Below are 13680 nucleotides of genomic sequence, written 5' to 3'. Positions count from 1 at the left end.
TCCCCTTCTCCCTCTCACACGCACCTAAATGCGCACACATGCACACACACTCACACACACACATCTGTGCAAACACAGATGCGGCATCCCAACAGCAGACCCTGACTACTGATTCTCCGCTGAGTTCACAAGCCTTTATATCTTTCCTACAACCCAGAACTGATAAAAGACGACCGTTACTCCTGATGGTGTGTCTTTGGAGACGCAGACAGATGTTAACAGTTAAGATGTGAAACAACAGGTCTCAAAGAAAGATTGTCAGTGTAATCTACACCAGTAGAAATAATAAAATAATGCTTTTCAAAGTGGAGTCAAAAAGACAAAAGAATAGAAAGAAAAAGCATTCATAAGATAAGACAAAAATCTAAAACGGATTAAAGAAAAGGAAAGGACAATATAATGTATAGATGGTAACATTAGGAAACTTAGATCATTGTACATCTGTGCAAGTGTAAATGTGTGTACTAGTGCACTTGTTACCTGAAGGTCATTTGGAATATCTGTCCCAAGTTGACTTGCTGAGTTTTGTTGTTGTATCCATGCAGCATCTCACCAAACAGGGTGTCATTGAAGTGGACATCCTGCCTTGGGCATTTTGGTCCCTCACAGTTGTCTGACAGCAACAGACAAGAGCGCCCATCCCCTGCCAGTTTGTACTCCTGAACACACCTAAGGAGGAGGGAAAAGCTGTCAATCCAATGTACAATATGTGTATATGTGAACTATATACACTTGAGGGGAAAGGATACATATGAATAGCTGCTGACAAGAACATTAGAAGATTAGTTGTGGCACAAAGGTTGCAGGTTGATGAAACAGCAAAGTCAAAATCACAAGAGATCTAGGTGACTTGACACAGTATACACCATTACATAGATAGTTTCCATGTTACTATTTTAATCTACAAACTACCAATTCAGGAACAGAAAAGTACCAAGCCAATACCTTAGCCCTCCTTTTTGGCAGTCCTGACATCTGTACAGCACTTACCTCCGATCTATGGCCAGCATCCACCCAGCTTAAAACAAAAAACGTTAGCACCAGGCTGTGCAAAAGCAAGGTTGGTACTTCCTTTTTTTTTTAAACAAATTAGGCTTTTATTCTTCTGACATTTGGCCAGAATGTCTTTTAGATTATCAAAGCAGTGAACTTGCAATCATTCTCAAGATTGTGGACACTAGCACTCTGCTGGAAACACATTCCAATGAGGCAGAATTCGGCCGACTGAGCGATCAGTCATAAATTATCATATGTTGACTGGTGCTGAAGTTTGGGCTAGTGCAGCGGATCATGTCTTCAGTGGGAAAGAACACTCTGTCGTGGTTGACAACACTGTCCTGAAAATGCATCAGATCTAGTGCAACAGCGTCTTCCTGTTGAAAGAAGGCAAAGCCTATTCTCTTTCTTTAGACCAAATATTTACTCTACCACAGAAGAAGATTAACTATGCCATGCAGTATACTGCATTAATGCCATCTTTTTATTTCACAGAACAGTTTTAGAATCAATCATGGCTTGACCCATGCCACTGGAATTTTCTACACTACAGTTTTATTAGTAGAAATCTCCACAAAGATGACAGATGCAGTGAGAGAGAAAATAGAAAACCTGTTGCAGTCTTACTAAGAAGATTTCCGCTGTGAAATTCCACTGACAGGCATGGCACAAACAGCCTGAACCCAGTGATCCATCCTGCTTGGTTTATACAGGATAAAAGGTGTGTTGGTATCATGGTGTGGAACATGATTTCTTGCCACACATTAATGAAAAACTGGGAACTGTTGAAATGCCGAGCTTCCCGGCTCTTAATGGCCACAGTATAACCTTTTACAAATAGTTACTCCCTGGAGATTACGATTGCATGTGACACAATGAAGTTCTAGGGAAGGTGCAGAAGACGCTGAGTCTATCAGCTCAGTGGAACATGTGTGGGGTGAGGAAGAGGGCGTTTGTACAGTGAATGTATCACTGAATATTGTGTAAGTCTGTGTAGTTCAAGATTCAGGTTGAATCACTGATGCACCTTTTTGAATATCTGCGTTAGACCATTCAAGCTCATTTTAACTGTATACATGTATATATGAAAGGATTTATAAAAGCATGCCATCAGTGTTGGCCTGACAAGGAATACAGCAAAATTGTGACTTGTGTACTAATTGATATTGTAAAACATCAATAGGATACGTAATTATAGTAAAATAATACTTCCTTTAATCTTGGGCTAATGTCTTTCTTCACATATAGTCATAAATAGTCATTTGGTGATTACACACTGGTTATTTTCCATATATATATAATTTCCTTCATGTGGGTATCTGCCTAAGGAAGAATTTTTTAATATCATGGAAATATTATTCTCAAAGCCTATTTCATGAGAAAGCTTTATATCCACCCTGCAGACACCTTTCAATTTATTTACTGTTAGTTTTTCTCACCCACAAAACATGAGCACGTTGCTGGAACTAGGGTCATCTTCAAGGGGCACAATCTGCTGTAGACACAGCTGTTCACAGCCTCCATTGAAGCCATCCGTGCAGTCAATGCCCCTAGAGTAGTCATAGCAACCTGAGCCATCCTTCATTGGCCTCAGCCCCTCTGGACACTGCAAGGAAAGAGAGATGGAGAAAGAAGGAGAGTTGGTGGGAGGGTGATGTGGAGACAGGGTGAGGAGGAAGGCATAAATTAGGGAGAGAGAAGAAGAGAGTAAGGCGCAGAGGTCACCGTGTGCATTTTAATCAGGATTAGGCGGCACAGAGGAGGCAAAGATAGTGAGATCATGGGAAAAATGAGAGGAGAATTGTCAGCGGGGAATTTAGGAATTCAAAGATAAAAGAATGCAAGATGGCAAATGTCTTATTGGAATCATACGTACAGCTCATCTCAGTACTTGAGGTCTGTGTTTGTTCTTTCTCATGTTAGACACAAAACCACATGTGTTGTGCGCACCTGGTGAGACTCCACACTGAAAAGTGGGAAAGAGTGGTAGGGCCTCCATGTTTATCCGAAGAGACATGAGATGTCTACACCTTCCCCAGGCTAACAAAGGGCGTAAGTGATGAGAAGTAATTTAGTGTGTGGGAAATTGTCCTTCCCAAATTGGAGAGAAAAATGTGAACTATTAACTTAAAAAGGGTAGTAAATGAGTGTTGTTTGATATTGTAAACATTTGGGCTTTAAGAGGCATACATATCTCAATTTCATAGTCAAAACCTCTAAATGAGGGCATTGAGACATATTGTTGCAGTCAGCACTGAAGGTCTGGTATTTAAAAGAGATATATATTGCTGATTTTCAGGTTCATACTTATATTTTTTGGTTTCTACTAGAACATGTTTACATGCTTTACTGTTTAAAAAATACATGTTTTTGGTTTGTATTAGACAGCCCAAAAAAGAAGAAAGAAAAACAGACTGGGTTGTCTTTTTTCATAGTTTGTGGGTTGGTATCCACTGAAGATACCCAAATGTATGTGCACAAGCACTGAAAATGTGAGTTTTTCATGATCAATTTATTGAAATAACGCATTGTCTGTGAGCCAGCAGTAAGTTACTGATATCACTGGCGAACATTTTATTAGAGTTTTGGTTACATGTCAGCATTCAGTTTTACCAGCATCCTCCACACAAAACAAATCACTTAGGGGAACATACAAACCCTGGACAGAAATCTGAAAGGGGACACTGGGTCCAATAACCAAACTTCAGAATGGCTAATATTACATACAGCATTAAATTTGAGAAATTAATTTGACAGCAGATGCATTCAGTGACAAAGCTGGACTCCATCAGAAAAGGAATTTTACCAACCATTAATTTCATGATTTGGGTTGCATTATCCATCTCGAATATAAACAAAATATTGTTACAAAAACTGAACAAAGAGGTTACACTTGATGCACTTTTCTGCTGGTTCAGCTTATGTGTTGGAGGCAGGCAAATGGCCGTTTATCATTTCATATAATGCTAATATTTATTTAATATCCTTACAAGCAATTAGCAAATGATTCAGTGGCTTACAGAGTGAACAAGTTACATGTTTTAAATACTCGATTGCTGTGTGTTTTGAATTGTTTCTTTAGTAAGCCATTATCTTTCTTTGTCACAAGGATTATGTTTATACCTCATGACATGATATTTTCTTTTGTTCAATATTTTGAACAGTGCTTTGATATTCCATATATATAGTTATTTAAATAAACCAGTTATTTGCAGTAGAGAGAGCAGACTTCATTGACACTGACAAGAGCAACAAGTTTCGCTCAATGCTTCATCAAACTCATTTAGTCGTTTTATGATATTTAGTCGCAGTGTAATATTATAGGTATTGCTCTACTGTCAGAGGATCTCTAAATAAAGGGAATAATTTGTTTGCCAGTTAGCCATCACATTGAATAATGCACTACCAGACAACTTCAGACGGTCAGCAAAAATGTTCATAACAAGGCTACAGAATTGGTCTGTAGTGTTATTGTCGATTTTGCCACCAGAACTACTAGAAGCGAGTATAAAACAATTACATCTAGAAGATGCGTTCAAGTTTTGATGGTGCCGTAGTGTCTTAAAAGAAAAGGGAAAGACAACTACGTACAGAGAAGCAGTATGCCACTTCCAGAAGCTTTAAATTGAAACGTCTTCCCTTGCAGGAGCACCTGAGATTCACAGTTTGGTTATGTGTCCTTTCTGTGTCATGCTATATAATTCTATCCAACTGAAACATACATTAGATGCTGGAAAACAGCACTAATTTATCTTTCAATTATTTGATTGCTGCTACTATTAACAGTTTATATTCATTGAATTTACACTCTCAAACATCAGCCATTCTTTTTTTCTTTCTTCTCTCAGTACTGCTGTTATTTCCCCTTTGTATGTGTTGATGGAACACTTCTGTTGGTTTAAAATGAAGACTGTAAGAGACTCTATTATATTTCACAGTTTGCAGAGCAATGTTCACCACTTTCACTGACGGCCGCTCTGACTCATCTCTGACTCCTCATGTTCCGTGTGTGCCTGTGTGGGATTGATTGCAGGTTTGTGAGGCATGATGACACAAAATGTTGTCTAGTAGGTGTTGGTGTATTTACAAAAATAAAGTAGGCCGACCATTGCTTAATGTTCGGACTGTTTAACAAGTATGTTGCATTCATTATCTTTGCTAGAAAAAAAAAAAATCACACGATTCAGATATACCAGTTACAAGAAGGCCTATGTCTTGCTATTAATGGAATCCTGTCCTGACTGACATACTGTAGACAGAGGTGGCTTTTGCCACACTTAATCTGCTGCTGGCTTTATAATAGCAGATTGTCAATATCTGCAGTCTATGTCACTGTATCCCCCAGCATTTTACTGTGTGATTTATGGTCGGTGGTTAATAGTTTTATCAGCCCAAGTCCCATGTCATAGACACCACTGAAATAAAGAGTCTGTAGTTGGACCTCCACTTACACCAGACTGTGCCGAAAGACAAAAATAATCTGTGGGCTAGATTCAATTCAAATGCCCTGGTAACAAATGAACCCAACTAATGGATCTTGAATGTCAAAACATCTTGTTCTTCAAGGTTCATGAGATCAGCAGTAAACAATATTTTCCTTTGTAATAAACCATGGGTCAAGAAAGCGATTAATGGATAATAAGGAGGGAAATCAAGTCAGAAATTAGACGAAGCAAACTGAGAAACACAGAGGATTGAGCCTGAGTTTACAAATGTGAGAGATGTTTGGAAAAGCATGAAATATTTTACTAAGGCTAGGACAAAAAAAATAGGGATGCTTGCCTGAATGTCAGTTCAAATAAACACTAGTTCCAGTTTCATTCAACACTTTAAACGTTACAAAAAATAGTTTGTAACATTGTAAATACTGTGACAAAGCTTGTCTGCCAGATATATTGCAGGAAGAATTTGCCACATATATTGTAGGAAGAGCTCTGGACTTAAGCGGGTGCCTGAAACGTGTAGAGCAGGCTCTATGCTTTCTCCACTGTTTTGTGTCATCTCATCAGCAAATACAAACAGGAAAGCACACCACTGATAAATGTGAAACCCCCAAAGCCTTGAATGCCCTCAGAGCAGCAGCTGCTCTACAGTTATTAAGGTTTTTGCCAAAAACATCAAGCATAAGATTTGAATGCAGAAAGGGAACAAACTGGAGAGAAAACAGGGGAGGTGAGGATCATGTGTTTTGATATTTGGAAGACTCTCACAGACCCAGGTCAGGCTTTAATTCATTGACTCATTTTCACCTCAAGGTTGTTCCCTCACTATTGTATGCACTAACTATTGTCAAATCAATTATAGAACATATATATGCTGACTCAGTTGTCAGCTTAGTCAAAGGGGGGGTGACAAGTCATGACTTAACCCAAAGAATATTTGATAATCACGAGCATGATTTACAATCCAACACCAGTAGCGACTCAACCAACAGTAATCAATAGGCTATTTTTTTCTAATTATGAGATTCATATCTCGTAATTTGCCTTTTACTAATTGCAAGATGTTGTTACCGTAATAAGATCACAATCTGATAAGATTGAATAAATGCAGTTTTCACACAAAGGGTACAAATTAATCTGGAAATAGGGATAGATCAGCGCTCTCTGGGCTGTAGAAATGTAACATAACAAACACAATAAATCTCATACTTGATCTCTTCTGCCAAACACTAAAAAAAGATGGATGAGCAGCAAACATTGTGCATTGATCACACGTGTTCCAGACAAAGTCCAATATGTTGAACTTTAAATGGGAAAGCCCTCAAGTCTCAGATCCCTTTACTGTATCTCATGAATGTAATGCTAACTTCCCCACCAGAACGAGATTGGAGCCATTCATCACACTGAGGCAGAGCTGTGGGAATAGCTGCCTGTAATTCAGAACTGTCATGCATCACTCTACGGTTGAATGAGAAGGACTTAAGGTTAGCCATTAGCACTGGCCACTAGCTACTCGTTCTCTCTGCTCGGACCACTCTCCAAAGACACAAGGGTTGGGGAGGGGGAGGACTTATGTAGTGATTCTGTAATGGCAACACAATGCGAACAGGCCTAAAGATGTGCCACAGCCTTTTGGACAACACAGAAACAACTTTATTGACTGAGACGTTGTTAGGATAATTGATTGAAAACACATTAAAAAAACATTATATTCTGGCAATTGAGTAAGGACCTTAAATTGAATAAATGAAGTGCTTAAAAGGGTTGGCAAAAGGATGCATTAGGTCCAAGTGTTGCTGTGCATTTGTGTGTGTTTCTGTGCTTACAAATGAGCAAATTCAATCAAATAATTAATAGCTTCAAATATTAGATTAAATGTGATGGATTTAATGTTTAAATTGTTTCACTTTTGCACCTCTATATCTGCTTTACATATAACACCAAAGTTTGAATGTGTATGCATTCTCCCGGGGGGAAACAAATGACACCAGAGCGGTGGCACCTCATTCCTCTATATGGGGTTAAAAAGCCAAGGCACGTCTGAAGACATTAAATAATTATTAAAAAAAGTAAGTATGCATGAAATATAACTGCACATACATCTTCTTACACATTATATACTGCACATAGATCACCCTTACAAATTAAAGTTCACACATTCTGAATGAATGCAATTCATTTCCCTAATTACCCATTACTGCCCTGAGCTTTAATCAGGAACTGAGCAATATATATTGAGTACTCTGTCTCTTAATGATCTTGTCAGAAATAGGATGCACAGATGTCTGTACTTAGTGGCCATTACAGATTTCAGAGAGAGGAGAGAAAGTGAGAGAAGTGTGATCAGTCAGTGATCAAGGACGTATACACTGAATAGTCCCACTGCAGTGTTTGGAATTAACAACAGAACAGGGCCAGGGAAATGCAGTAAAGTGTAAAACCTGATGGAATCTTTTCAGTGACAAAACTTGGATAATAAGGAAACAATTTATGGAAGATGTGCGCTGACTGTTTTCCAAAACAACACACGTAACAAAAAGAAGCCTTAGAAACGGCACAGTTCTAAATCACACTGACAGATGGGGGGGAATCAAATACTCTAAAAGCATATTTGACACCCTAATCTGGTTTAGAGGTGGCAGAGATGCATGCCCTGCAGCTACAACTCTGCTAAAATGGGTTAAATTAAGCACAACAGTTTTATTGCTGCAAGAGCAAAAACTTGTGAGGGTGCAATGCTGTCCCCAAGAGAAATAAGAAATCTCAACCCAGCTGTTTGTTCCATTGTTCTTTATATCCATGGGAATTCATACTTCATACTTAATCTTCAGTGTGAAAAGACAGTTATTTCTCATATATTTGGAATGTTGTTGCCCGAAGGCAAATAAATAGACTCTGCTATTTAAAATACATTTAGCTTGTCTGTTTTTATTTTGATCCGCTTAGTTTTATTTATTTTTCATGTGCAAATGGTTTACATATGCAAACATACAGTATATCAGGATAGATATACATAAATCCATATTGCTTTGGTCTTTGACACACATCTTCACACGTCTGCACAGTGAAACTCTGCATTTTTGTTCTAATCATCTGATAAGGATTCCTTTCTACACATTGTGGGGACTGTATTTAAAGGCCATGTTGTCTCTATTGCTCCACCACCTTTCTCTAGTAGTGACAACATAACAGATGACTATGCACCCCCTATGAGAGTAAAGGATAGCTTTGTTCTGCAACTCCACCAGACTCTGGCACTCTCAGCTCAGCTTGATTGCCAAAGGCATTTAAGAGCTGCTGTTATGAGCTTCCTTTGAAGATGAAAACAACAGAGACATGGTTTGTTAATGATGACTTATGTTTGTTTATGTCAGGAAAACAAATATAGAGAATATAAACACTTGTTTTAGTAGTGTTGTCAAAGTTAAAATGTTAAAATATTAAAAGTGGTTGGTCTTGGATGGATGGATGGGATAATTTTAATACATTAAATCAATACATGTGGATATATGGTCTTAATGAAAAGAGAAACATATATAAATGCAGATTTTATTAAAGGTTATTGCCAAAATAGCAGCAATATACAACAATACGAGCAATAACTATTTTCTGCTCCTCTTGATATCTCAATCATGCCACAAAGAAAAACAGATATTATCTGCATTTCATGTAAAAAATAGTACACCTACGTGGGAATGGAAATACTAATTTTGCTCTGAGTATCTAACCTGCTAGTTGGGAATACAGCCCGTTTAATTTATTACTCTTTTATAATCCATTTTGTATTTGCCTGGGTTTGGAGCCAGGTTGAATTGACTGAAATTGATTCAGATTCAAAAAATGTACCGTGTCAAATAAAATATTAAATATTGGACCACCCTGGAGCGAGTGCCCTCTTAAACTATAACTTCAGTTGCTCACTTATGTTGCTCATACTGTGTTTTCAGCCATGCTCTCTTGAATATTCAGTGACATTATATTAGATAATAGTAATCTACTCAATATTATGTGTTTTAGTTTTACTGATAGGTTGCAAATACTTAATATTCCCTCCCTCTCATGGCCTCTTACTGAACTGTATTCCATTTTATACAGATCTTAACTCCCACCCTTGGCTGTAGCAGTGTAATGTGCATCTCTGTGGTACACTAAATGACACACTTGATCCGGCATTTAACCAACGGTGTCAGTGTGCAAAGATGAAAGAGTTATTATAATTTGCTTTAAACCATAAAGTGTTGAAATTCAATGGTAATGAGGTAAACTGAGCTGTGCAGCGGAGCAGGGGGGAGTCATGACGCTCAGTTGTCAGGAACACAGGGCTGTGGGGAGATACAGGGGGTGGTGGGTAGAGGGCTTAGGGGATGAGGCTTTGCACAAAACTTTTGTTTGGGTGGAGTTGCCATTTTCCCTCCCTGCTGACTCTTTATGCAAACCAGAGGCAACCAAGCAGAAATCTGGCTCCACACTGACAACTCATCATTTAATTCCTGACTTTTGGAGTGTGTAACACATTTTAATAAACGCATACTGGGACACTAGACAAGCGCCTTAAAATGAGATTGGAGACAATGGTATCTGTTTTCTCTAAACTCTTATAAACCACTGGAGTTTGACGGGCCAAGATTAAACTTTCAGATGATGGTTGAAGTTAAAAATTACATCTTTGCCAACCCTGCATCTAAACAACGGTAACAGAGATGTCCCAAAAGAGACATCAACTGATGAAAGATATGGCACTAATATCCTACCATCTGCTCAGCCTGTGAGTATGTCCATTAAGAAGACAGATATTATAGCTGGATACAATAATGTGCCATCAAGACAAACATTCTACCATTTACCTAAAGCACAGAAACCACAATATGTTGCAGTTGCCAAACTTTAAAAATGGCAAGCTACCAGGCGACCAGGAAAATCCATGTTTACAGAGTTTTGAACTTCACCAACCAGCCTCAGGGGAGTTCACAGAGTGCATCAGTAACACCCCTTCCCCCCACGTACACAGTGGATGATACGGTACATTGACCACAGGTTCAACGAGAATCTGACCATTCATTCCACACCACTGGGTAAATGCTAGATTGTTGTTTTTTACACAACCCACATCTGCTCAATGAAGATTCCTACACTTCCATGCCATTTTGTGTTTGCTGCAATACAATCAAGTACATATTTCAATCCTGTTTCAAGCATATTTATGATCAAGAGAGATTCATGGAAGAAAGATTCCCTTAAGTGTAATAACTATGGTAACTTAGTGTCAAGATTTTGTCTGCTTTAGCAAAAGAAGGTAGATTTGCAAAAAAATGGAAAGTTAGGATTCTCCTGCTGGGTGTGTTGAGATACACATCACGCTTCCATAATGTCTGGCATTTTAATCAGTGCAGAGAGTTCACTGGTATATTTTTCTGCAACAAAAGTGAATTGTATTGTAAATTACTAGTATGCAGCCAACAATAAGGCTCTGCTTGAGAAAAAAAATAAAAATCTGCCTCATTACCTCTGCTCTCTGATTGTGTATAATCATGGAATTATAATGCCAAGTTATAGTTTTTGGTTTTTAATATTAACAAATGTCTATGAATGTTCCTTAAGATTAACAGAAAAATGATCACTTATAAATAAATATTTTGCAACATAATAATCCAACATTGTAATAACTTCCACTTGTAATAGTTGTGTATGAATGTTCGAGGAAACAGCAGTGCAGGCTGCAATGGTAACAGCATACAACAACCAACAGCTTTACCCAGCACATTGCTACTGTAATATATAATATGACCAACTGGTGTTTCATGAGCCAAGGGATGAAAAAAGGAAGGGGCCGATACAAAAACATTACCTGTCTGCAATCGCTAACCTGCTCTTATAACAGCTGTTGTTATAAACTGAGGTTACCGAGCGCAAGAATAAACCACCTGTCATCTTCTCCAGCTCAGCAGCAGCAAGAAAGGGAACACAGGCAAACAAAAAAATGGAATAAGCAATGTCTCCAAAACTTCAGCACCGGCTCGGACTAAAATATAATTCATTGCAAATGCATTTCAACTGTCTTAAGAGCGGCAGACAGCCTTGAGGGACTGACTCTGACAATGGATTTTTAAGCCCTCCGTATGGCATGTCACTGCTCTGTGTTAGCAGCCACTCTGACAGGGGTGTTTAAAATAACACCAACCCAAAAGAGTCAGAAAAGAAAATAATACCACCGTGTCTGTGATACTCAGAGTTAATCTTTGAGGACTAGAAGGCTTTGTCAGTCGTTTTGTCTGCGTGTTAATCAGTGGCACACGGAGGTGTGAGACTGTTCTGAATCATTTTAGAGAAATATTTCAACTAACATTTATACTTTCTGAAAGTGTGAAAAAAATAAAAATAATTTCCATGCTGACTTTGAAGAGGGTATGTGTTCTCTCTGCTTTTCCTTCTTTTACTTTATAGAAGGTGCTAATTACTGTTATTTTTTTGACATGGCTTTGCCTGCACTAATGCTCAGCTGAAAAAAAAATTGTTGTGGTGTCCATGTAAGTTCGCTTACACATGCGTGTTAAAACCTTTAATTAAATATGCCACGATGTGTCCAGGGGCGTGACGTGGAATAGAGTCTGATAAACAATCCAATGCTTATTAGCATATACTCATTCGTATTTTATACACACTCTCTACTACTTTCCACCTCTGGGTCTAATAAAGAGACTTCCTGTTCAATTTTAGTCTTCAGCCCCTGTATAAAATGCAAATGCTACTACCACTGTGAAAATACATAAAACATGGTTGGGACTACTGTTACAGATGTCATTATAATGATTTTACAGATATCCACCATGTCACACTGTGCAATATACAAAATTCCATATACAAATGCTAAAATGACTACAATTAAATTGTAGTATTTTTGGTTTTAAGAAATGCCAACATACTGTGTAATGAGTTTAATTAAACACAACATTTTTGTATGATAGCACAAAAAGTATGTTGTTGGACATTGTTATTAATTCAAATATTCCAAAATTAAAATGTAGCAATCCCTAAATTGGTAAGAAAATTAAATAATGCCCCTCATATAGGCTACGTAATTCTTTACTTGGAAAACAGACTAAAGTTTGCAGCCTTTACAATGTCACAAAACAGAATAAGGCAGAATTAGATGCATGACTAGATGAGTGACACAGTGTTCCATCGCTGCTCATGCATATTTTTAATAAATTATCCATGTCTAGGTGCTCGGTTGACACATAAGAGGAACACCAAACAACTGCAGAGACCTAGGGTTATTATAACGCGTCGTCATATTATATGTAACAAAATGATAAACATAGTGTCAAGAAGTTTGGGGCAAGAGGCAATTACCACTATGTACACAAAGTCATAAATAACAGCCACAAGCTACTAAATATGTCAAGGGTGGAAATTGTCATGGTTTTGATGAAAGATGGGGAATATGAGTCAGGTTTATTAATATGGAAGAGTTGTCATGGTAACACAGTGGGAGGTAAATCGTGGGGGATGAGTTGCAGAGGGCATGTGCAGAAAAAAACTTACTATGAAAATACTAAAAATGGTACAAGCGCTACATAGGTATTTAGTTACAAAGTCTATCAGCTTTGGAACACAGCGTCAGGAAAGCTAAACATAATTTGTGATAAGTGCCAGGCCAACACAGTTTTCATGAATATTGTAAATAGAAGGTTTTGTGGAGTAAAGGCCTTTCTTTATTCCAGTTAAGAGATAAGCAAAAAGAGAGAAAACAGGAAAATTGCCTTATCAGTGTTTGTCTTTGGGAGACACAAACAACAAAAAGACCATTCAATTTATAGCCCTGTGCAAGCTCTTAATGAGCCGGCAGCCGTCCTCCAGCAATTGAGATGGCTCATCAATTTAATTACTTTACAACCCGGTTCCGCCCCATGCTGTCAAAAGCCTCGCATCTGAAGTATCCAGTCACCCTGTTTTTGTAAATATGCCAGGAGAAAAGCTCTGATGCACTGCTGTTTGCAATGATACATCTAAAATCAAACTAGGGTTTATGAATAAAGAAGAATTTCTATCATAATAGACATAATAGTCGATCCAAAAAAAAGCATATTACAAATGATATTGTTATCACCAGTGCTGTTGTCACTGGACTAGTTCCTAAGTATCCATATTATATTGTGAATAACAGCCCCATTATTGTCATCACAGAGGACTCATACACCTTTGTGTTTTCAAAGGGCAATTTATGTCTTTCCCTAAATCCTAA

General features: G+C 38.0%; 1 protein-coding gene across 1 annotated transcript in view; it reads right to left on the bottom strand.

The window, feature by feature from the left end:
* The window catches only part of LOC129102063 (astrotactin-2-like), a 238733-nt gene that overhangs the window by 79185 nt on the left and 145868 nt on the right, over positions 1-13680 (bottom strand). Inside the window, 2 exon segments of the mRNA XM_054612005.1 lie at positions 481-669; positions 2436-2602. Coding sequence (XP_054467980.1) covers positions 481-669; positions 2436-2602 — 356 coding nt within the window.

Source organism: Anoplopoma fimbria, chromosome 14 (assembly GCF_027596085.1).
Source record: "Anoplopoma fimbria isolate UVic2021 breed Golden Eagle Sablefish chromosome 14, Afim_UVic_2022, whole genome shotgun sequence".
NCBI lineage: Eukaryota > Metazoa > Chordata > Actinopteri > Perciformes > Anoplopomatidae > Anoplopoma > Anoplopoma fimbria.
This window is presented reverse-complemented; position numbering and strand designations above follow the sequence as displayed.